General features: G+C 36.6%; 1 protein-coding gene across 3 annotated transcripts in view; it reads right to left on the bottom strand.

The window, feature by feature from the left end:
* The window catches only part of LOC149811700 (spermidine copper dependent amine oxidase 1-like), a 44,448-nt gene extending 19,071 nt beyond the window's left edge, over positions 1-25,377 (bottom strand). For 2 of the 3 annotated variants that reach the window (XR_016428478.1, XM_089992764.1), the window contains exons 1-9: positions 24,763-25,377; positions 23,604-23,722; positions 23,123-23,428; positions 19,946-20,058; positions 19,514-19,844; positions 19,186-19,401; positions 18,837-19,073; positions 14,162-14,347; positions 13,517-13,657 (exon numbers count right to left, since the gene is read on the bottom strand). Coding sequence is in view for 2 of the 3 variants with exons in the window: in XM_089992764.1 (XP_089848890.1) it covers positions 13,517-13,657; positions 14,162-14,347; positions 18,837-19,073; positions 19,186-19,401; positions 19,514-19,844; positions 19,946-20,058; positions 23,123-23,428; positions 23,604-23,722; positions 24,763-24,994 (1,881 nt within the window). In the remaining variant the exon portion in view is untranslated. The remainder of the gene's footprint in view (positions 1-13,516; positions 13,658-14,161; positions 14,348-18,836; positions 19,074-19,185; positions 19,402-19,513; positions 19,845-19,945; positions 20,059-23,122; positions 23,429-23,603; positions 23,723-24,762) is intronic. The other variant, XM_089992765.1, reaches the window with a different exon arrangement.
* Positions 25,378-27,049: the final 1,672 nt, after the last annotated feature.

Raw genomic sequence — 27,049 nt, 5'->3', positions numbered from 1 at the left:
GGGGTCTCCCCAATAGAGTCGTTGGGGAGCCCCCAACGGTCACAATTGTGACCGTTGGGAGCTCCCCAACGACTCCTTTGGGGAGCCCCCAAGCACCTCCCATTTCTTGTATAAATAGGGGTGTTCCCCCTTGTATATTGCTAAGCTTGAGAGTCTCAAGCATTCGGTTCCTTCTATAAAATACATGCCATTGTGCATGTTTATTATTTTTACGCTTTTGCGTATTTGTTCAAGTGTTGTGAGAGTGCCTTCGTGCACATCTTTTTTCATATTCTTTGTGCTCATATGTGTATTGTCTTTTCATAGACAATTTTACATGGTATCAGAGCAAGGTTGATTATTGAAGATCGTGGGATTCTCCTTTTTTTCGAGTGCCTCGAAAAACGTGCCTTCCGATTCTTAGAGATTGAAGTGGTGGATCTTTCTTCTCAAATATTTTAGGAGGATCTTGTGCAAATTTGGTGTTGGAAATATTGTATTGGTACGCTTTTTTTCTCTATCTCTCTTCTCTTTAATGGGCGAAAAAGAGTCCCATTTTGCTCTTGGTTTCAAATTAAATGGGTCCAACTATCATGTTTGGGCCGGAAATATGGAGGCTCATATAAAAGGGAAAGGCCTATGGGGATATGTTCTTGGCACTATTCCGGAACCGGAACCCAAGATTACCATAGTTAAAGAAGGCGAAATCAAGATTCTTGATGGAGAAGAAAGAACCAAAGCTCTTGAAGAATACTCCAAAAAACACGATGAATGGGAAATGAAGAATTTCAAGATTCTCTCTTGGTTTTTCTCATCCGTAGAAACCAAGATTAATGCCAACATTATTAAATTCAAAAAGGCATCGGAAGCTTGGCATTATCTTGAAAAAATGTACACCTCAAGGGATCTCTCTCATAAGTATTACCTTCAAAAGAAGGCTATCTCTCTCTCCCAAGGTGAAATGACGATTAGGGAATACTTTGTCGATCTTTCCTCTATTTGGGATGAGCTTGCAATGCTTGAACCTAAATGGAGTGGAGAGGCAATTGAGCTCCGTCATAAGCAACTTGAAGAAGATCGGTTCTTCAACTTCTTAAATGGGCTAAGGCCCGAATTTGAGCAAATAAAGTCATCTCTTCTCTCCTCTTTCACTCCCCCTTCTCTTGAAGATGTTCTCACCAAGTTAAGTGGTGAAGAGACTCGTATGAATTTATGTAAACAAGGACCAAATGTTCTTGCGGTCCCTTGTAATATTGAAGAACATAGTGAGGTCAATGCCGTATCAAGACCCGGAAACAATGTAAAAACCTATCGTCCCCCTCATTTTAAATTCCAAAATCAAGGTGAAAATGGTGGTCAAAGAGGAAGAAGGGACTATAGCAAAACTATTTGTCATTTTTGTAAAGAACCGGGACACATCAAACCCGTATGTCCTAAATGGAAGAGACTTCTAGCTAATGGCTACTACTGGGGTACCACAGAAGGATGAGGCATCTTCAAGTGGGACCCTTTCTATAAATCAAATAGTGGAAGCCCTTCAACCTCTCCTCAAGGGATCTACCTCCGGTGCGGCCGTATCCACGTCTTCTCTTCCAGGTAAAATCTCTTGGCTTTTGGACTCTGGTGCATCTTTTCATATGTCCCCAAACTTTTTGTCACTTTTCGATTATTTGAAAAATCGTTCCCCATCGTATGTCTCCACTGCTGATGGAACCTCTCTTGAAATTAAGGGAATAGGTAATTTTGAAACTCAAGAGTTTTCTATTCCAAAAATCAGATTTATACCTAAACTTAACTTAAACCTCCTCTCTGTTTCTCAACTCACGGACCATGGCTGTGATATTAAATTCTCTTATGACAAATGCTTAATACAGGATCGCCAGTCCGGGAAGTTGATTGGGGAAGGCTTTAGAAGAGGAGATCTATACTATATGGAATCTCTTCAAGTTCCAAAAGTTTTGTTTAATGTTGCCCGACATAAAGATATAAATGTATGGCACAAAAGACTTGGTCATCTTAATATCACCAAGTTATCATATTTACATTTTGCAAAAGACCTATGTAAAAGCTCTTTTTCTTGTAATGACTGTATTCTCGGAAAAATGCGCAGCTTACCTTTTGAGCAAAGAACTATGTTCTCTTCCAAAATTTTCGAAATTGTTCACTCAGATGTTTGGGGACCCGCACCTGTGGTTTCAAAAGGAGGTTTTTCTTATTATGTAATATTTCTGGATGACTTTTCTCATTACTCGTGGATATATTTTCTTAAGTTTAAACATGAAGTGTTTTCATGTTTTAAAAATTTTCACTCAATGATTAAGAATCAATTCAATAGCAACATAAAGATTTTTAGAAGTGACTCTGGGGGAGAATATCTCTCCAATCACTTTAAGGTATACCTTGAGGATCACGGTATTATTCACCAAAGGTCTTGTCCTAAAACACCTCAACAGAATGGGTTGGCTGAAAGGAAACATAGGCACATTATTGAGACCACCAGGACTCTTCTTATATCTCAAAATATTCCTAAAAACTTTTGGGCCGAAGCAGCCCTTGCTTCTGTTTATTTAATAAATCGTCTACCATCTAGGTTATTAGGCAAAATATCTCCTTTTCAGATTTTACATAAGCTTGAACCTGATTATAATAGGTTAAGGGTCTTCGGATGTAAATGTTTCATACTTACGGATAAGAATGACAAACTTTCACCCAAGGCTATCCCTTGTGCTTTTCTTGGTTATTCCGAAACTCAAAAAGGGTTTCGTTGTTACGATCTTCAAGAGGATAAGCTATATGTCTCTAGAAATGTAACCTTTTTAGAAAATGAGAGTAGTTTTGAAAAAAATATTTCTCAACAAGAAAATTTTGATTACTCCTTCTTATTTGACTTATTATCTAGTAATGATGACATATCTAGTGATGATGATGTATCATTAAACCATGATAAGGAAAATGATGAAGATATTGGTGAACATAATGATCCAGAAAGTAGAGTTCCAAGTGAGCCTATTACCTACTCTCGTAGAAACCAAGACACCTTTAGAAGTGCTATTGATCAATATAGTGAGCTTTTCACTCCTCTTGACCATAAAAGATCTGAAAGAAATAGAAGACCTCCAACCCGCTTTGTATCGTTTGATTCTTTTTCACCCCGATATAGGGCTTGTCTTAGTGCTATTCACTCTTATTTCGAACCAAGAAATTTTGCAGAAGCTAATCAATGTATAGAATGGCAAAATGCCATGCAAAGTGAACTTAACGCTCTTAAAAGGGCAGGAACTTGGGATTTTCAAACTCTACCTATAGGAAAGAAAACTATAGGCTGTCGATGGGTCTTTAAAGTTAAAACTAAGAGTGATGGTTCTTTAGAAAGGTATAAAGCTCGATTAGTTGCTAAAGGGTATGGGCAAGAGTATGGAATTGATTACGAAGAAACCTTTGCCCCTGTAGCTCGGATGGTTACCGTTAGGTGTCTTATTACTATTGCATCTATTAAAAATTGGAACATTTTTAAATGGTGATGTTAAAAATGCTTTTTTAAATGGTGATCTTAACGAAGAAGTATATATGGATGCCCCACCAGGCATGATAATTCCTAAGGATAAAGTTCTTCGTCTTCGTAAGGCTCTCTATGGCTTAAAGCAGGCCCCCAAAGCCTGGTATGATAGATTTACCAGTGTAATGTTGGAAAATGGTTTTTCATCATGTTATACTGACACTGCTTTGTTTACTAGAAAATCTAATGCAGGGATTGTAATTTTATTACTTTACGTTGATGACATGTTAATAACAGGTGATGATGTTCAAGGAGTCAAGGGTATTAAGTCCGTCTTGACTTCAAAATTTGAGATGTCAGACTTAGGTTTTCTGACATATTTTCTTGGAATTGAGGTTGCCTATTCGCAACGTGGTTATTTTATGTCTCAATCTAAACTTGCCTGCGAGATTATTGATAGGTCAGGTATTTCTGATGACAAAGTATGCGAAACTCCTGAAGTTGTGGGAGCAAAAATGAAGATTGACGACGGTGTGCCTCTAACTGATCTTACTCCTTACAGGCAGTTGGTAGGGTCTTTAATGTATCTTAGCATTACTCGACCCGACTTGTCTCATGCTATACACATCGCCAGTCAGTTTCAGCATGCTCCTACAACCATTCATATGAGTGTTGTGCTCCGCATCATCAGATATTTGAAGGGAACGGTAAATAAGGGAGTATTTCTATCCTCTTCCTCTGAATTGAAATTGCTTGCTTATACTGACTCAGATTGGGGAGGTGACCCTAGTAACCGTCACTCCACCACTGGTTTCTGTGTTTTCTTAGGTGAGTCCTTGATCTCGTGGCGATGCAAAAAACAACAAAAGGTCTCCCTGTCATCCACTGAAGCCGAATATAGAGCCATGGCATCTACCACCATGGAAATAGTATGGATTAGAAGCCTCTTGGAAGATATGGGAGTAGTTGTCAAAGAACCAACCAAGCTTTGCTGTGACAATAAAAGTGCAATCTACATTGCCAAGAACCACACATTTCACGAGCGAACAAAGCATATAGAGATGGACTGCCATTATGTCAGGGAAGAATACTTGAAGAAGGTCATTGATCTGCCATACGTGACGTCTGAGTATCAACTTGCGGACTTCTTCACAAAAGCACTTTGTTCGCCCAGATTTCATTTACTTCTTAACAAACTTGCGGTTATCACACCGTAAGTTTGAGGGGGGGTGTTAAAATGTATACTAAAAAACATTATTGTAAGTATAAATATATATACTTATATACCTAGAGATACGTATACATATGTTATATGTATACGTATCTCTATATATAAGTATATATATTTATACATTTTCCCCTTTTTTACCCGAAAAGGGTATTTTAGTCCTTTTACCTTTTGCGCATATTCCATTTGGAATATGTTGTAACTTTTTCTTTATTTTTTAATTTCTTTTATTTTTATTTTTCCTTTTTTGCTTTTTCAAAAAAGGTGCTTTGGGGGTCTCCCCAATAGAGTCGTTGGGGAGCCCCCAACGGTCACAATTGTGACCGTTGGGAGCTCCCCAACGACTCCTTTGGGGAGCCCCCAAGCACCTCCCATTTCTTGTATAAATAGGGGTGTTCCCCCTTGTATATTGCTAAGCTTGAGAGTCTCAAGCATTCGTTTCCTTCTATAAAATACATGCCATTGTGCATGTTTATTATTTTTACGCTTTTGCGTATTTGTTCAAGTGTTGTGAGAGTGCCTTCGTGCACATTTTTTTTCATATTCTTTGTGCTCATATGTGTATTGTCTTTTCATAGACAATTTTACATTTATGATGTAGAATAGAATTGTAGATTGTTAATTTGATTTATTGTATGCATGATGATGAATTGATTTGATGATATTATGATAATTGTTTTTTATTTCATTAGTGTTACTATTGTTAACCGTTAAAACTTAAAAATTATATATATATATATATATATATATAATTTTTTATATTTTTGCCCTCCCGCACCCCCACACCCAAGTTTTTTTAAAGTGTCGCACCCGCACCCATGTGACATAGACGTAGTGTTAAATTAAAACTGTTAAATTATATATATATATATATATATACCCTCCCCCCACCCCCGCACCTAAGTTTTTTTAAAGTAATGCATCTCCGCATCCGCATTTGCACGTGCACCTATGTGAGTGTTAAGATATACATGTATGCATATGTATATGTATATACATATACATATATGTATTTATACCTAAGTCACAGGGACTCGGCAAAGCAGGTGTCGCACCCGCATCAACGCGACGCGACGCGATGCGGGTGCGCGTGCGGGTGCGGTCAACACGACTCTGGGTGTGATCAACGCACCTAGGGTCATTTAGGTTCAATTTTTAGACTATTTTTTTTTGCCCGATGAAAAGCGAGTGAGAGAAGGAGGATTAGGGAAAATCCTCGTGAAGCCGATGCCGACGATCTCCGACTCCTTCCGACCGCTCCTCCTCAGTTCTAAGGTATGTCTCCTTCTGACTTGCTCTCTCTCTCTCACTCTCACGGTCTCTCTTCTCTCCGTCACTCTCAATGTCTCTCTCATAGTCTCTCTTCTCTCCGTCACTCTCACTGTCTCTCGCTCTTCATCACTATCATTGTCTCTCTTCTCTCTGATTGTATTATATGTGGGTCATTAGCATCTAGGGTTTTTAACTTTTTATTTATAGGCTTTTTGGACATTTTGAAATTTTTTCAATAATATTATTTGGGGGTTTTGGGCATTCCGAAATTTTTTCAATAATGTTATTTGGGAGGTTTGGGCATTCCGAAATTTTTTGATGAATTGATGATGCTATAGAGGTATATAGTTAATGAAATTTGTAATTATTTTTTGGGGATCTTTGACTATTTAATTTTGGGGCTTTTGATTCTATGCTAAAATGGGTTTTGTGGAGCTTCTTGATTTTTTATTTCGTTTATAATCTATTTTATTAGTTGCTTATGCTTGATGACTTAAGGTCAAATGTTACTTTCATCTTTTTTGAAAAGTCGTTCTATCAACCATTGCTTAAAATGTGTTGCTATGTTATGGGCATGTAATGGGTTTAATTTATTTGTTTTGGGATTGATTCATTATCTAAGTTCAATTCATAGGATTATAAGATCTACCAAGTTACAGAAGTTATTGATTTGTCAATATTTTAAGGTGCAGTTGCTCACTTTCCTGTTTCAAGAAACACAAGGTATTCTCTTCATTCAAGTGCTCTTCGTACAGGTGTATGCTTATATGTGTTTGTACTCGATTTTAGTTTATGTTGCATGGTCATAATTCTGCTACAGTTCGTTTCATAACTCATTTAATGACACATGCTGCGGAAGGTTTAATGTAAAAAATATGAAGTTACATTGAATCACTCAAGCATGTATATGTTCATATAACCTGGTTAATGTACCCCTGTTTTGACCAGTCCAAGACATATAGTTGACTAAGAAAATGACTATATCAACCTTGAAACTGTCAAGGTTTCTCTTATATTTATATATATATATATATATATATATATATATATATAATTTTTTTTTACATTTTTGCCCCTGCCGCACCCTAGGTTTTTGAAAGTGCCGCACCCCCGCACCCGCACCCATGTGACATAGATTTATACTCTATATAAAACAAAATACCCATCAGGGGTATTTTGGTCTTTTTCTGTAATAGGCGTCAGCCCATTAGGGGCTGACTATTCTTCTTTTTATTTTCTTTGTTTTTTTGTATTTATTTTTTTGCTGTTGTCAGCTTTTTCAGACTGAGGGGACAGCTCCAAATAGCTGTTGGAGCTGCCCCCAACGATCACAAATGTGACCGTTGGGGACAACCCCAACAGCCACTTGGAGCTGCCCCCTCTCTTGCTCATGTATAAATAGGTCATTAAGGCCTTGCATTTGTTATCTCTTTTGAAGAGTTCCTCCACACAATAATATATATATTTTTGACCCTTGTGAGGGTGGTTTGGATGATTTGAAGTGTATTCTTGTTTGTCCATAAGCGACATTCTTGGATTTAGTCCATCTCATTACATGGTATCAAAGCTTTGGAGATCTTGAAGCATTGTTCCAAGAGGAGAAATCGTGATAAGCATCAAAAGGAGGAGGATTGTGAGCTTGAAGAAAATAATGAATCATTGCATCAAGAAGTGCACCACCTCTCAAGCAAACCTTGTATTTTTTTTCCTCTCATTCTTTCTCACTTTCCTCTCTCTTTTCTTGTTGTAAAAGAACAGATAATGAAAGAAAAGTAATCGTCTTCATTCTCGTACGCCTAAATGATACAAACTATATGACGTGGGCATCCATAGTAAAGCACAAAATATGAGAAAAAGGCTTATGGGGTTTGGTGGATGGTACCGAAAAGAACCCAAACTTATTCTCACCAAAATTGAGAATGAAAAATAAGTTGCTCTTCAAGGAGAGGAAATGTCTAAAGTCGTTTTTTATTATGAGAGAAAATGGAAAGAATGAAGGATGGGTCATTTCAAGATAATTGGATGGCTCATCAATAGCATGGACATTCATAAATGTTCTAGTTTAGCGAAATTTGATTTCGCTAGTGACGCATAGAAATATCTTAAAGACATGTATAGTCTTAAAGATATTGCCCATATATGTAATGTTCAAAATAAGGTGATAATTATGACTTAAGGAGAGATGAGTATTAGAGAATATTACAATGCACTCTCTTTACTTTGGGATGAATTGGCTCTTCTTAAGCCAAAATGGCATTCCCTCAAGATGTAGAACTCCGTAAAAACCAAATCAAAACAAAGCATTTCTACCAATTTATGAATAAGCTTAGGCCCGAATTTGAAGAAACTAAGTCCGCTCTTCTTCGTAGAGGAGGTGTGCCATCCATAGTCGAAACTATTGAGGAATTGACTATAAAAGAAAATAGATTAAAGAAGTCATCTGCCTCAAAGGATGAAGAAACCGTGCTTGCTATGTCAAAGTCCGGTAATCATACTAGGAGTTACAAACCTCCTCATTTTATAAAAAATGAAAATAGAAGAATCCCCAACAACTATGAAAGAAGTGACAAAAGAAGTGATCATGAGTACAAAAAGGGTGGCAAAATCATATACTACCATTGTTATGAACCGGGACACATCAAGCATTTTTGTCCCAAAAGAAAGACTGAGATGTTAAGAGAGTTGCTTCGGTTGAAAGGAATGATGTAGACGACTCCAAATGCATTGGCTTACTATCCTTGGCTCAACTAATGGAAGCGCTACAACCAATGTTCAAAACTCAAACATCTTCTTTCTCGAGAGCGGCCGTATCCACAAATGGTGACCCTGGCAAGACTTCTTGGATCTTAGATTCCGGCACCTCTTTTCATATGACTCCAAACGAGTCCATATTATCCGAATGTCATTCTAACCCAAATAATTCTTATGTTTCAACCACCAATGAAACATCTTTAAAAATCAAAAGTTTTAAGAATTTTCAAAAACAACCAAAGTTTCACATACCAAATATTAGAGTTGTGCCAAAATTAAATTTAAATCTTTTATCTGTTTTACAAATTACGAATCCTGGTTGCAAAGTATTATTTTCATCTAATGATTGTTTAATACAGGATCTCTAGTCTGAAAAGCCGATTGGGCAAGGCCATAAAAGAGAAAATCTCTATGTAATGGACAATCTTGAGTTAACAAAACAATCTTTTTGTAATTTTGTGGAAAAGAAATGTATAGAAAATTGGCACAAAAGACTAGGGCATCCTAGTATGTCCAAATTATATTTGTTTTCATTTCTTACTAGCTATAAAGAAAAAGATTTGGTTTGGAAAGATTGCATTCTTGGTAAAATGAAAGATTTACCCTTTAGGCCAAGACACTTTATATAAAAAAATTCATTTGAGTTAGTACATTTGGATGTATGGGGACCGGCTCCTGTTATATCCAAAGGTAGGGTATTATACTATGTTGTGTTTGTGGATAACTATAGTAGACATTCTTGGATTTTTTTTCTTAAGCAAAAATCAAAAGTATTTGAATGCTTTAAAAGGTTTCATTACTACGTAAAGACTTAATTCAAAACCAACATTCAAATTCTTAGATCCGATTCCGGGAGAGAATTTATATCAAAAGAATTCAAAAAATTTCTTGATCTAAATGGAATTATTCATCAAAAATCTTGCACATACACTCCTCAACAAAATGGACTAGCCGAAAGAAAGCATGAACATCGTTGAGACTACTAGAACACTTCTTATATCAAGAAATGTTCCAAAAGTGTTTTGGGTCAAAGCTGCTCTTATGACAGTTTACTTGATAAATAGAATGCCTTCAAAAAATATTGAAAATATACATCTCCCGATTATAACAGGTTGAGAGTCTTTGGATGTAAATGTTTTGTTCTTACTCATAAGAATGACAAACTTTCCCCAAAAGCAATCCCTTGTGTCTTTTTAGGCTATGCCGAAAATCAAAAGGGATATAGGTCTTATGATATAAAATAAAACAAATTATATGTTTCATGAAATATTACTTTTCTTGAAAATGAAAATGGTTTTAGCAAAGGAAAAATCTAAAAGAACTATGAATATTCATTTTTTTTACCTTGTCAACGAACATAAAAGGTGTGAAAACATTCATGATGAGCATGAGAGTGAAAATGAAGACACTCATGATGCAAGTGAGAATGCAAACGCTGACCTATTTCATAATAACATACAAACTTATACTCGACGTACCGAAAAGCACCCACCATGTGCTTTAGAAAGATATTCTCAAAATCAAGATATAGATTATGCTAGTATTAAAAAATCGGTAAGAATTTCAAAAGCCCCTAGTAGATTTGTATCATATGATTCCTTTGAACCTAGGTATAGATCATGTCTCATGGTTATACACTCATATACAAACCATCTTACCATGAAGCTAAAAATCATCAAGAATGGATTAAAACGATGAATGACGAATTAGAAGCTTTAGAAAAGGCAAAAACTTGAAAAATCCAAACATTACCTAAAGGAAGAAAAACTATAGGATGTAGATGAGTCTACAAAATAAAAATTAAATGTGATGGGTCATTGGAAAGATATAAAGTTAGACTGGTTGCTAAAGGATACAATAAAGAATATGGAATTGACTACGATGAAACCTTTGCCCCAGTTGCTCGAATGACGACTATTAGAACTCTTATCTTTATAGCATTAATTAAAAAATGGCCTATATTTCAAATGAATGTAAAAAATGCATTTTTGAATGGTAATCTGAACGAGAAGGTCTATATGGATCCTCCAGCAGGTTTGAATTTAGCACATGGGAAAACTCTTCGGCTACGAAATGCCCTGTATGGCTTAAAACAAGCTCCCAAAGCTTGGTATGATAGGTTCAGTAATGTGATGACCCAGATTCATTTTAAATCTTGTTTTACTGACACTGCGTTGTTTGTTAAGTTTTCCAATGCAGAGATAGTTATATTGTTGCTTTAGGTAGATGATATGATAATCACATGAGGCGATAAGAAGGGAGTAAATCATATCAAAGATGTGCTTAAAGACAACTTTGATATGACAGATCTTGGCTTTTTACGATATTTTCTTGGAATTGAAGTGGCTTACTCACCTCGTGGTTATTTTTTGTTACAAACTAAATATACAACAGAGATTATTGAGAGATCAGAACTCTTAGATGAAAAACGGGTTGACACACCAGAGGTCATAAATGCAAAAATGAAAAAAGATGATGGAGAACCTCTGCAAGATCCAACCCCATACAGACAAATGATTAGAGCTTTGTCTTATCTTTCTGTTACTTGTCCTGATATTTCTCATGCTATTCATTCTTTCAGTCAATTTTAGCATGCTCCCACTATAGTACATATGAGTGTTGTAATGAGAATTATTAGATATATTAAGAATTTCATAAGTCATGGATTGTTTTTGTCATCCTCTTCTTCGTTAGAAGTCATTGCATACTCTGATTCTGACTAGAGAGGGGATGTGAATGATAGACGCTCAACTACTGATTTATGTGTTTTTATAGGTGACTCCCTAATCTAATGGCGATGCAAGAAGCAACGGAAGGTGTCCCTTTCCTCAATTGAAGCTGAGTATCGTGCCATGACCATGACTACGTCTGAGTTAGTATGGTTGCGACAATTATTAGAGGATTTGGGAATTCACATCACAGAACCCTCTAGATTATACTGTAATAACAAGAGCGTTGTATATATTGCAAGCAATCATACGTTCCATGAGATGATAAAACACATTGAAATGGATTGTCACTATGTTCGTGAAGAATATATGTGAAAGACTATCACACTGCCTTATGTTCCGTCAGAGTATCAACTCGCGGACTTCTTCACCAAAGCGCTATCGTCGCCTAGATTTCACTTCCTACTTGGCAAACTTTCGGTTGTTCCACCATGAGTTTGAGGGGGGGGTGTTAAGATATACATATATGCATATTTATATGTATATATATATATATATATATAAACCGAAATACCCATCAGGGGTATTTTGGTCTTTTCCTGTAATAGGTGTCAGCCCATTAGGGGCTAACTATTCTTCTTTTTATTTTCTTTGTTTTTTTGTATTTATTTTTTGGCTGTTGTCAGCTTTTTCAGACTGAGGGGATAGCTCCAAATAGCTGTTGGAGCTGCCCCCTCTCTTGCTCATGTATAAATAGGCCATTAAGGCCTTGCATTTGTTATCTCTTTTGGAGAGTTCCTCCACACAATTATATATATATATATATATATATATATATATATATATATATATATATATATATATATATATATATATATATATATATTTGACCCTTGTGAGGGTCGTTTGGATGATTCAATCAAGTATTCTACTTGATTGAAGTGTGTTCTTGTTTGTCCATAAGCGACGTTCTTGGATTTAGTCCATCTCATTACTGTGAGAACTACCCACATGTCAGAATCAGACGATCCAAGAGGCCATTCCTATAAAATCAAACATTTCAACACATCTGTAGAGTTAGATTTGAGAAACAAGAAAAAAATCCTTGGCATTCCATACTCTAGCACTTTTTACAATTATATGACACAAACATCAAACATTAAAACTTACATTACATTATAAGGGAGCCTAGAATAAAAAAAAAATAGCCAAACATTACAAATAAACATTATAACAAAAATAAAGCACTACAGATGAACATAAAGACAAAAGTAAACTTAAAAGAAGAAGATTACACTGATATTTATGTACTGAAATATGATCACTACACTGACTGCTACGCGTATGACTAACGCTTAGAGAAGGAGAGGTAAGAGGGGAGCACTTAGACAACAAGAGAGAGCTTCAGAGAATTAGGAGATGTCGAGCACCATTGGGTCCTGTATTTATAGTCAAGAAAGGAAATCTTTTTTTAATTTTAGGGATGTACTCACCTTAAGTATTGTAACAACATTTATTTAGGTTTATATAATAATTCTATTGTTTCCAGTGTTGAACTTTCTTCTTCAACCTTTGGAATGCAAGGACCGATAAATTCTTCTATTTTTATCATTGGGTAATGGCCTTCCTTTGGATCTATTTTGACCTGAGCAAGATTTTTTATTTTTGTTCACTAATAAGATAATTATTCCAGTAGCCTAAGTTGTTCAATAATTCCAGTTGTAATTAATCTAGCTACTTAAGATGTCAGAATTTTCTTGTACTCCGCATGAATAATAATTTGATATCAAGGTAAATATTTGATATTCTATCATTCCATCATGACTTTATTCCATCAAATTGAGCAAGCATAGGTATATCATACATCTGTTTACTATGCATGTATCTACATATTTGTTTGTGTATAATCCTGAATTCAGAAATGACCAAATTATATGTAAGCACTTTTTGAATAAACATATAAAAAACCATAAATACATCTAACACAACAAGATCCACTTCATTTTCCCTTCACAACTTGATAAAAGAAGAGCAGAAATGCAAACATAATAAGCAGGAGAAAGTACAAGGTGTTATCACTAGGCAAATTCATTCGAATAAAAATAACTATGATAGTCTTACAATCCAATGCCGAGCAGTCAAAGGATTACAGTCAGACATCGCTTGCAATTCAGATCGAAGCAGCTTCTCTTCTGCATAGAATGCGTTGTTATGTATGTTGTCCTTCCCAGGTTCTTCAACTTTGGCATTGACTTCCACAACCTAAAAGAAAGAAGTACAGGAGCATGAGAGTCAATACCCTGTATTTATCTGCATATACACACAAACTGGAATTTGGTCCTTTCACCCTTTATTTGCAGTTCCAATAAGAAAAGTGGTTTAGTACAGAATACATTTTTGAAGTCAAACTCCTGACAGTGTTCTTCCATTTATAGAGGTAGCTCTTAAAGAAAAACACCACGGTTTTAGTTGCTCTCAAAGATAAAGGTGCCAAGGTTTTTCGCCTACATAGCCATCCATTATTTATTGACTGTTACTGGCTGTTACTTAACCTGACAGTCATCCTATCATTACTCTTGTACAAATCAATTAATAATCAATGAGCTGCATATTTTACACTTTAAAAAACAGCTCTCGTATTCCCAGGACATTAGAGGGGTTATCTACATATTTATTTTCCTACTATTTCATACACCTGAAGATGAGACCATTCAAATGTATGTGTCAAAGACATATAGAAAATGGCACTTACTAAATAAAGCTCACCTGATTGAAACTCTCTCCAGGCTTACAATCAACAGCCATGTCCATACGAGCAACAAAGAAATGTTGATGTACTGGTGCATATAAACCTGGTGCAATGGTCGTACCATACTTCCTATACTCACCAGGCTGCAAAGCTCCTAAACTTAGAATTCCTGTGAGCTTAACTTCAGCCTCAATTTTCCCATCCTGCAACAGAAAATAAAACTGATCTCATCATTAAAGCCCAAATCTATGTTTCTTTAGTGTACAAGAAATGAATAAAGAAGGTACTAGCTTCACATGGAGGAGAAATAGTTTATAGGTACCAACTAATTAACCCACACAAAGAAATAAAACAGCACTAGTATAAAAATTCTCATAGCTTTAGTCAATCATAGGAATCCATAAACTCAGAGGAATAAAAGCCCCTGGTATTTGTTTGTACATTATGCTTCACTATCTAAAGTTTGTCCTTAAACAGAATGAGAAGGAAGGCAAGAAGTTAGAATCACTTTGTTCTAATGCAATTTGAAGCCTCAATAGCAGTATTAAGCAAAAGCAGTGATAGGCAGCCAAAGAACTCAGAATATACATTTTTTTAATGCATGCTTAATTTAAAGCACCCCTTTGACAGCTCTGAGCCAGCAGCACTTATGATTGCAACAATGAAATGTAAAAAAACCATACACTAAACTAGGATAAGGAAAGCATTTTAATCTTAAGAACAGAAACAATCTATTTGATTACAGCATTTATGTGCCGCAGAAAGCAGAGGCTTTCCACAGAAAGGCGAGAACCACAAGGCATTTCAGCTTGGAAGAGACCTGAAAATGACGGCTGATTTGCTTTCCATGCACAAAGGCTCTGCGGCTTCAAAACCTGCAGAGCCTTCATCAGCGACATGCAAATGCATCCTTACTGTTTGCATAATTTAATGCTCGGGTCACATATAATACTCAAAAGTCCACTTAATTATTCCCTTGAAAAGAATGAGGTAGAGGCTGTAAATATTTCTAATTATCCATTACAGTTCACAAGCTAAGCAGATAAATCCGTCATGTATATTACAAATGCACTTTTGACAGATATCCCTGTTCAAACTCCACTCCAAATCATTTTCTGTCAGAGAAACTATTTCTTTTCAAGAATCCATCTCTTGCACCAAGAAAATGTGATATACAGATCTCAGTGCATGGAAAAGAACAAGAACCAAAGAGAATCATGAACTCAAGAAATGAATATCATGACTTTTATCTGAGCATAGATGTATAAAGCCAAGTGGATGAAGGCAGTAGATATAAGTACTTTTCATGTTATTGGGCATGCCTCTCTGCGACTACAAAAGACTGTAGTACCTGCAGACAATCACAACTTCTCAGCTTCTGTAAGTTCTTCATTTGGAAAAGAAGACATGCAGAAGAGAAGGTCCTGAACAAAAACAGCAAGACATGCAACTCTATTGTAGTATACAGAAGCACTAATCAACAAAATACTTCACATCATCACCTCATATCCATGAGTTGGCTGTCAATGAGAGGCCTGGTTTGGTTTGGATGTGAACATACCAGGTCAAATGTGTCAGAATACCACCCCAAGTAAACACACATATAATTAAAAATATATACCATGTATTGTTGGATAGCTGAATGGCTACCTTATCCTTTTACTGCTCCTGCTCTGCAGCTTGATTTTCATCCTGCTGCATTAAAACTGCAGGATGCCTGTTAGACAAGTTTCACAGCCATCCAACCATTCTATGTAGGTTTCCAGTGATCTAGTTGGGTCAGAGATATGATCACAGTACGATCAAATCCTAATTTCATTAGAATTCAGATAAACATAAATATAACCAGCATTCTAATTGGATTGCTAGCCAGATTCACCCCGGTGGTGCTGGTTCAAGTCGATATCTGATCCAAAACAATCCATTAACAGACCTAACCGTGGAACATGATGTAACCCTGCACAGCAACTTTATAAAAGAATTACACAAACAAACAATAATGGTAGTTTTCCAGATAAACAATAATCGCCCAGTAGAAGTAATGGCAATCATATAATATATATATATATATATCGAAGAATGGGCACTTATGAATTGCTTCATATGATTATTCGACTAGAATCAAATCCTATCCTGCAAAATACTCTGACGCAGATCAGGACCATCAAGTAAAAGAAAAATTACATAAATGAATCAAGTTCTGAATCAAACAGACATCATCATCCCACTTTAAATGTAATGCTAAGGAAGAACTTGCATGATATACAATGAATCCATTATTGTACTGAACCATGTCCTGGTGTCATAGATCCAATCATCAAAAGCTAGAAACATTGAGACATGTTTGGGATGGCCTATTTACTGTTTTCAAGTGCTAATATTGAGTGCAGATGGCAATGAAGCTTATTTCTCACTCATGAATAGTGTAATAGGTAGACCATTGACTTTTGTCTCATCAGATGTGAGTCTTACAACTATAACTATAGGATCAGACCTACAGGAGTAGTAATTAGACCATGCTGAACATATCTTAAGGGTTAGATCTAGTTTTTGGCGTCTAGATCTACACAAACCAAGGAGTGTACCTTAATAAGGTATTTGTGGTTCAGTTTCATAACAGATTTTCTCATAAAAAGATAAAGCACATAACACATGCACACCATATATTTTTATAAATACACATGTATTATGCACATATGCATGCATATCCATATGATATATATCAGGTAAACATTTTGGCAAACATTGAGGAAGAGGATTTTTTATTTTGTGTTAAATATTTTTTTTTTAGAAGCCTGGTCCTACTGGATGGCCATCATCCAACTTAACAAGTGCAGAAAGAATGAGTGTCTTACACGATCATACAAGTTACAAGTTGATACCACAACTCCGTGAAGAAACATGCTCTCTCTCTCTCTCTCTCTCTCTCTCTCTCTCTCTCTCTCTCTCTCTCTCTCTCTCTCTCTCTCTCTCTCTCTATATATATATATATATATATATATATATATATATATATATATATTGCATCATTCATCATACCCATCATTGATGGAGTAAATAAAGTTGGAGCCTCAACTCCATGTACAATCCAAATAAGTAACAAGTTCTAGAGGATCAATGGATTCTATGGCCAAATGCCTCTATGATGCATTTTCTTAGTACACACATCAAAAAAATGAGAAATGAAAAAGATCACTTAATTGACTGATATTACTTATTTAATAGGCCACAAATTCCCTGACATTTTAGACTTCCCAATACACAAATAGTTCATCACTTGATGACTCCATTTAAATCAAGCTCCATAAAAGTACTTGTACACAAAAAATATCAAACAGAAAAGCCGGCCTTCTCCAGAATTTTAAACACAATGTAACATGAATAAAACATCCAGAAAGCTTCCATATCACAAAACTATGAATGTTCTCCAACTTATAAACCCAAGCATAGTTAAGACAGCAATGAAGTTACATAAGCACAGAAAAGTATTTAGATATATTTAGATGAGAACCATCTAGCATCTTCTCTTGCCATCTGGACATCATGGACCCTCAGATAGCTGGGAATGCTTCTTGCTCCTTTGATGTCCTTATTGCTACTAGACAAGCAAAGACACGCCCCCTCCATGTGTGGACAGATGATATCCGAGAATCAACTTATAGAATAAACATATCATCTACTTAACAGCACTTGACGAAGGACTAGAAAGTAAATTTCATCTTCACAAATGAATATAATGTTCCATCACCAACCACGGTAACTTTTTTGTTTTCAAAAATTTCCCTTAATGCATTCCAAAAATGAAAATCACAACCTTCAGCCATTGAATGATAAAGAGATGGCCAAAGTCCCCAAAGCCCCCCCAATCACACACGTTGCCCCGTCAAAATATTGCCATTGTATGGGCATGCATCAAGATTGAATGAACCTGTAAATAAAGGCCATAACTTGATGGATGCACCTCAATCCTGGCTTCCATGTGCAGGAATGAACAGTGACAAAGGTAGTAGCAAACATCATGTCCCACAATCTTCCTTTTCTAAAACAGTACCAATATAGTACTCATGATAGTTTGGCCTTTTGTTTTTGGAAAAAACTTCAAATTTTTGATAAATTGAGCAATTGCAGCATTTATGAACAAGGTTTAAAACCACTACACAAAAACATATAGCCAATAAAGTCTTAAGAGGGCTCGAGTATTCCAACAATAATCTTTGTACACTGCGGTCAAAGCATCACAACATTTGGCAGCCACCAATCCCATCTTAAGATGCAGAAAAACATGGATGAAAAGCTCACCAGCTTAACTCCTTTCAGCATTTATTTTTTCTTTGTACTCCCTTCTCATAGTGGGTGGAATTGATGTGTTCCACTCTTGATCAAGCAAGCCCTTGGACTCAAGAATTAAGGTGCGAACAAATGGGAATAGCAATGTGGGTCCATCACAATATGCTAGGAGCAGCACTCTAAGCAATTTAGACAAGTTTTTGTTGGTTAAGAAGATATTTAGTATACAGAGGATTTAAGCAGATGTGGAGAAACAGCACTAGCGTCCATCTGTTACAGTTCAGACTCTTCAGAGTTTCCTTTTCACACACACACACACACAGTGCTAAAAAGCCAACACCGATTCAGAAATTTTAAAAGAAAATTCAACTATGTTGCCATGGAATGGAAGAACTATTAACTTGCCTGATAGAAATGCCAAAAGAACCCATATTCATAATTTGCAACAGTACATATAAATGATACAGATAGTCGCCTGGATCGCCGCACTTCAGCTAACCCTGTCCTCCAATCTTGATGTTTCCATAGAATTCCATGATCTTCTTCATGTAAACAAACACAATTCTCAATGGTTTCAACTCCCCCACTGAAATTTGTAACATGGGCATCAAAATACTTGATATAGCCTAAACAATCGCAACCCTGCATGTCAATTATTGCAATAACTTAGTGTCTATTGGAAAAATGCAAATGGAACAATTTCCAGATTGTTAACCGGTGAAAGAAAGAAAAGTGTATAGCAAACCAAGCCTACCTTCTTGAGGGAGTGAGCATTTTTGCCTAAGCCATCCTCTCCAGCATCAAATGCATTTTTTCTGTAATGAGGATCATTTGGGTCCCCGTACGGGACAACCATTTCAACAAAGCTCAGCCTATGTGCTACAGACCTCCGACCACGACTACCATCAATATATGCCACAGAGTAGATAACCAGGCCCTCTCTGAGTGTGAAACCAATTCGGAAGCTCCACTTTTCAAACAATAAGACCACATTAAAAACTGGTTAGAATAAACTTAGAGAATCAAAATTTGAAAAGTAATCTATTCTGGCAATGTGCCACAAAGATGCACCTAAAAAATACCTTCTGCCATTCTACAAAGTGCCCATTAACACGGAAACTAGGACCATCTGGCTGAATAATTTGCAAGGGTTTTATATCACTTCTGTCAACACCTCCTCGTGTCTCTCCAGGAGTATAATTTCTTAAAGGATCAGCTGGAGGCAAAGGAACAAGCTTGTGATCTTCAAACTCAATCACCTCCATATTTTGCATGTCAACAAGTACATATATCCCTTCAACTGGACGTGCATATCCATTTTCCATTGGGCAGTCACTCTCAGTTCTGCAGAAAATAAGCGGCTTTGCAAGTCGACGACTAGGAGCATCTGATTCACCATAGTAGCCAACACACCTGCAGGAAGATTAGTATTGTCACACAGTAAGAAAACAGCAGCCAGCATAAATGAGTTGGTTTTCTGGTAATAGAAAGAAATAAACATGTAGAACCCCTACCATGGATCTACCATAACAAGATCCATGTCTTCTATACCCCTCTTCTTCATGGCCTCCCTGAATGGCGGGAAATCCTTCACGAGAGCCTCACATTCAGCATATTCCACAGCATCCTGTAATTATAGAAAATGGTGAAGAGAAATGAGGATCATGTAATATATGAAATCAGGAATACATGTAACCTTCATTATCACAGAGGTTAAATTGTTCATCAGTCAATCCGACGATCTATTCATGTTGAAAGGTAATAACAACAACAGAAGTGCATAACTATAAAGGGAACATGCATCTAAAAAGATGAGGATGACCAAAGAGTTCAAACACAATCATATCTATGCTCAAGAGTGTGTACTCCTAAGCTAACATAATGCACAAAACACACACTAAAAACACATTATGGACATTAAATATCTAACACCAATTTTTTCTTGCTAAAATAGAAAACAAGAAAAGTAACAGAGAAGAACAAGGCAAACAACACACCTTATGTTGAAAACTCAAATTTTATGGGTATCGACCTGAAATGATAATTCTCTGAGAGACTTTCTTGCTTCAAAATTGCAGGATAGGATTTCTCTTGTAAGAGGTTCTATGTTTTCTTTTTCCTCTTTTGGTCCATCCACATTAAAAAAAGAAGACATTTTACCCTCTTAAAGAACATATATATCATTTTAATAAGTAGTATAAACATTACAAAGTATAAAAGTTGTGGCAAAAAACATCTTTTAAGACAAGCCAAGCAGAACTCGTACCAAAGTAGATACTAGTCAACATAAAAGTTCTTAATGTGACCAGAACTTGATTAGAAGTTTAGATACCACTACCTAAAAATGTGATTTGGTTTAACACAGTCACAAATATCAGTCTAGGCTATATCTCAACAAGGCAATTTCTTGCAATAATATAGGTTTAGTTGATATACCTTAGGCAAATCTCAGAAAAAACGTGGCGCTTAAAAAAAATAAAATATAAAACAGAAATAAGTAAGAAAATAACATGTTCAGATAACAAAATATAATAAAATAAATAAGTAAAAAATTTATAAAAGAAAGAAGAAAAAATATTTACTATAGAAAAAAAAGTATTAAAAAAGTAAAAGTGATAATATCATGATATTGTCGCGGCATCACGATGTATAAATTTATGATATTCTCAAAATATCGTGAGATTTTACCTTTAATATCGTTTTATGAATTTATAGTGATATTATCGCATTATTTTCAAAATATCACCTATATCTATGACTATAGTTTAACATAGCCAATTGTGCATTTGGATTATCTTGAATTGCATCCACAGATGCAGTACTGTTGCCTGCATTGAACCAACAGCCCTTCAAAGAGGACAGCATTCTGTTTTCCTTTTTTATCTATGTATTTTTCATAAATTATCCTAAAGTCGTTGTTTTGTATATCTCTAGTTTGGTTTTTACTAACATATATTATATTACTGAGCCCATAATATGACCCATATATCCAAAAAGACTAATTGGCTTGTTAAAGGATCTTAAGTTATAAGCTCAAACTTTTTCATAAGAGGAAAGAAAAGACTAAAGAAGAGGAGGTCGAGCTAGCACCCGCAAGCTAACCCAAACCAAATGTAACACAAGAACCAAGTGACCTTTGCATATTTGTCATAAAACTCATAGTCAGGAATATACAATACTCTTATAGAAAGCAAAACCAATTTGTTGCATAATGCAAAATTCTGCAAAGAAAAGTGCTAGCAGTTGTACCAATACATGTCTATGCAAAATGGACCACAACTCAGTCCAAAGTGGTGAAGACGTGAAAAAACATGCCATAGAAAACTCGATGCACTCCCACTTAAGAAATCCTTTGATGGCCATTTGCTAGTAAAATTTGAATGCACTTCATGACTTCATTAAAGAATAAATATTACATCCATAGTCACAGATATCGGCGATATTCTCAAAATATTGTGATATTATTGCTGCATTTTCAGTAAACAATATTAAAGGTGAAATATCATGATATTTTGAAAATATCACTAATTTAATTATATCACAAAATTCTCGTGATAATATCATGATATTATCAATTATTTTAGAATTTTTTTATTTATTTTTAACATTTTAAACATGTATTTCTTCTTTCTATTACATTTTTTTACTTATTTCTTTTCTTATATATGTATTTTATTAACTAAACATGTTTTTTTACTTATTTTTGTTATTTTTATATTTTTATAATTTTGTAAGCCCCCAGATTTATCAACCTAACCTATAATATTGCGAGAAATTGCCTCCCGAGATATAGCTGAGACCAATATTTGTGACTATGATTATATCCTCTTTATTTATAGTTAGATAATACAATACTATCATGTGTTCACAGAGCCCTCGTAAGCAAATTAAGAATTTAACCACGATTTTGTATCATCTGCTATCTAAGCCAAAAGTGCAATGTATAACAAATTCCATCACCAATGAAGTGTTACCTTCAAACTATTTTCTTCCCTTGAATGAAGCCACTAACTCCCTCTTTCTATGCATATGAGTAACTTGTATTTCATTTATTCTCCCCTTGTCTTATCCAATATATTAACTATAATTAAACTCAACTAATCTAGAACCAATCAAGATTAACCTCACTATACAAATTAACCTCCATTTCTCTTTCCCTTCTTTGGGAAATAAATTGTTCCATTCTAAGCAATTAATTCCTTTTTTTTCTGGAGGTTGAGAGAAATTTTTTTTGTTAAATAGGAGTCTTACAGGAGTAACAAAGCCAACATCAATGTTAGATGTTCCAACTGAATAGAAATCACAAAAACCAAGGCATACGAATGTGAAGAAAAGGTGATCTGCAGACAAAGACAGGCAATCCAAGATCATATCCCTTGCCACTTGATACTTGAAGCAAGGATCTCATCTTCCTTTTAATAAGCAAAAAGAGTAAAAAAAAAACATAAGCAGTCCTCAGAAGCAGGGAATGCCATGAACCTCTTCAAGAAGTTTGTCACCGACATTTTACATTTATTGGTGTAAGAAGTATATCAATGGCTTCCATCAAAAACTAACTAAATCATTTCAACAACAAAGTCCTATCAAAGTAGCTTATTGCACATAAGGGGTCTAAGCATTTCCAACAGAAAGTAGGAGCAAAACATCAACAAATTCAAGCATGTCCGAAGGTACAAGGAATAACAAGATACCATTGGAGGCTGCACATCTGGAACCACTTTAGATGAAATAACCTTCCCCCTGTGATGTCCACCCCGGGTTGCTGCATGCACTTGACTGAGTTCGACAATCCATATACTTGTATCATTGGACCTCTTGTTGTAGACAACAAGCCTAGCCCTCCTAGGGGGAAGCTTAGTGGGAATAACTGGCCCACCTTTTGTTTTTGGAAGGAGGGAAGGTTGGAAGGGAGGGAAGAAGTAAGCATCAGCTAATGCCACAACGTTTTTATCAGGTTCATGCAATACCACTTCGACAAACCGCATGCTGTCCCTCACCTGTAGTAGTAGCAAGGTTACTAAATCTCTGTAGCATAATCTAAAACAAATTTATGAACAATTTTCTAAATCTAATTTGCATTATGAATAAATTCCTAAAACTAGTTTATTCTGAATAAATTTCTAAAACTAATTTACAAATAAAATCTTCAACAGAACAGAACTCATTCAGCACCTCCGGAGTGGCACCAGCTGCTCTGACTGTCGCTACTGCTACCGAAATTTCAGCTGCGGACAATGGATCAAGAGGATGGCTCGTATGTGCCCTAGTCATAATCTGGATGGCTGGACCTACTTTTACATGAAGAATAAAAAGAAAATAAGAGCAAACTCAACCGTTCACATCCAATATACAACAGAAACTCAAGGCAACCACCCTCTACTTGATTCATCAAGAAGCAGATATCAAAATTTTATGTAAATCATGAAGCAGATCACAAAATTCCATATTAAATCGCATGTCTTTCTTTAGATCTTTTCCAAAATAATATACACAATAATCCACAGAGATTGAACAAAAAACTATTCAGTGATCAAACATTTCGACCCACTAGATATGCAACCTAAACCCATTCATTCCTAAAACAAAATTACATCTTCAAATCCTTCAGAGAACAAAAGACTGGTATAATTTATAAAAAACAAAATTGTCTTTAAGATCCATGACCTACACCAAGAGAAGATTCAATTTGTCCGGCAAAGAAAAGAACAGAACGCAGTCCACTTTGATTCTTAAAACCCCAAAAAAGTTATGCATTTCGTCCTTCATCTATGCATCTATAAAAAATTCAGAAAACAAAACAATTAACCGGTAAACATGTAGAAAAAAATTAAAAAATCTTAATAAGCTAAATTTTGAATATCTCGTAGCAAAATGCTAAATCAAGAACCACACATCACAAAATGTTTAACAAACACGAGATAAAACATTGGCTCGGGTCGGAATGACAACAAATCTCCCACAATATGGAACGACCAATTGAAGAGAAACCAAAGAAAGATTAAGCTGTACGGTCGACGATTCACTGCAGGGTAAAAGTCGCATACATGGTAAAAAAGATATATGATCCAGCCCAATAAGGAGGAATAGAACACACCATCACCCACAAAACTCCAACATTCTCACACCAAAATAAAGAATTATAGCATGGCAGAAAATCAAAGATCACCATGAATCCCAAGTAATAGAAATTCATAAACAAAGCAGACAATCCACACATTGTACGTAATTATCAGCCAGAAAATCACAGTAAAAATGTGAAAATTTTTAGAAAGGCAATGCCTCGAGTGGAAGAACTCGTTGGAGGAGGAGGAGGAGAAGAGCGGGGTTAAACCTTTAGAAGCGGACTCGGGGGCTAGCAACTCGAGGACAGGGCTGATCATGCCGTTCAACGATGAGGCCCTCTTGCTCTGATGATCGCCGGAGACGTCCCATTTGGCAGAGGCGGCAGAGGCCGAGGCGGCATCCCGGCACAGGGAGGACGTCGCAGAGGCAGCTTTGTGGGCAGAGGAAGTGGAGGAAGGGCAGCAGAGAGGAGGCGTCGCCTTTTCCTCAGTTGTGGCCATTGTAGTGGGTTTGCGAGCTCGACGAATCCCCCGTAGCAACCAACCAGCCCACCACCACTATCTGACATACAGCAAGTCTCTTTCCTCCCTACTCTCTCTTCTCCCTCCCTCTCGCTTTCCCTCCTCTCTCAAACAACAAGGACAAAACCCACCACCCAACTCTCTTTCTCAAGAAAGGCAGGGGTTGTCTCTGGTTCAGGCAGCACCGGAAAAGGAGCACCAAACACTCAGCTCTCTCTCTCAAGAAAGCAGTCGTCTATGGTTGGGCAGCCCCGGAAAGGGAACACCAGACACCCACTTCTCTCTCGATCCAGACATTGGTCATATATATCTATATATACACGTAGCCTCCGAGGTGGCTTCTTTAACTTTTATAAGTTTGCCTCTTCGTCTTTTCTTCTCCTTTCACATATTACTGAGCCTTTTGTTCAGGTGAGGCTTTAGAATTATATCATGCTTACCTTAAAGGTGTCAACAGGTAGGGAACCATCATAAAAGAAACCATACCCAAATCTTATAAACATTACATTAACCAGACTCATATCATACTTGGTAAAATAATATTTTTTATCTTGTTATATTGAAAAATTGCGGTTCTTAGTTGGAACTCGGGCTGCACCTGAGTCTGATATGAAATTTCACAAACCATACCCAGATCCATATATTAATCGGACCCTATAGGAGGGTCGGGCCCAGGTCAAACCTGACCCTGCTACTTGGCAGATGAGTGTGTCCAGTGTGGCTGGCTTAATATATCTTTTTTAATAGTTTTGATGGTTCAGGTAGCTTCGATTTCAGACTGTTAGTTGAATTTGAAAATGCAGAATTGTGCAACAAAAACAGTGTTATATTGAGATTAACAGATGGGTTGGCCATATTCCGAATGAATTAGGAAGACCTGCTCCTTCCCAAAATCAGATGGATAACACATCTCCTTGAAGAGTATAAAAAACAAGAATAACATGTGAAACATGAAAACAGATTGGATCAGATCTGATTAAAAACAAAGATCGGCTTTGAAATGCCAACGGATCTGTTCAGCTCTAAATCCAGGTAAAGATCCAATTAAAAATGTTGGCAAGGTCTGAACCTGATAAAAAAAAAAGTATCCTAATGGTAGGTTGCTTAAGTACAACATGAAAAAGATATGTCACCTGAGGAAAAAACCTAATCAACTTTGCTGTGTCAATCCTCATAGAAAAAAACTAATCCTTTGATTTGTTGAAACTGTAATTTTAAATTACTATATGTATAGAGGTCGGAGTCTAGCGTTGTCATATGGAGGTGACAGTTATAATTCTTGAAACTGTGGGAACCACTACTTTAGTTTTTTTAACAATGGGAGCGTCTGCATTCACATTTCAATTCCTTGTATCGTTCCAATTTTATCGAGGGTGCTGAGATGAAGTCACCTGATCAAATCTCACTGGCGCACGGGTGTGTCTGTAATTTTCAGAGGTGGGTCACATAAGGCAGGGTGATCAAAGACTAATTTGTTTATTTTGCAAGAACAGTACAGTCATTTTTTCTATAATATATATTCCTCTGTCTGTTCCCAATTATTTGTTATAGGGATGGCAGTGGGGCCGGGGACAAGGTCTCCACCCCGGCCCCGCCTCAAGATTTTATCCTCCACCCCCGCCTCCATCCCCGATGGGGAATGGATTTTATCCTCCATCCCCGCCTTCATCCCTGTTTCATGTCCTCCATCCCCGGTTCAAACGGGGATAAGGCGGAGCGGGGCGGGGATATTGCGGGAAAAAGTGGTCGGGATGGGGATGAGGCGGGGATCGTGGCCTCCATCCCTGGTTCAAACGGGGATGAGGCAGAGCGGGGCGGGGATATTGCGGGAAAAAGTGGTCGGGACGGGGATGAGGCAGGGATCGTGGCGGGGACGGGGCGGGGCGGGGAAAAGTGCACGTCCATCCCCGCCTCCACCCCCGGACGGGGATGGATTTTAACCTTCATCCCCGCCTCCATCCCCGTTTCATACCCTTCATCCCCGGTCCAAACCGGGCGGGGCTCCGCTTTCCCCCGGTCCACTGCCATCCCTAA

Source organism: Nuphar pumila, chromosome 17 (assembly GCF_984573655.1).
Source record: "Nuphar pumila chromosome 17, dmNupPumi1.hap1.1, whole genome shotgun sequence".
NCBI classification, from domain to species: Eukaryota; Viridiplantae; Streptophyta; class Magnoliopsida; order Nymphaeales; family Nymphaeaceae; genus Nuphar; species Nuphar pumila.
This window is presented reverse-complemented; position numbering and strand designations above follow the sequence as displayed.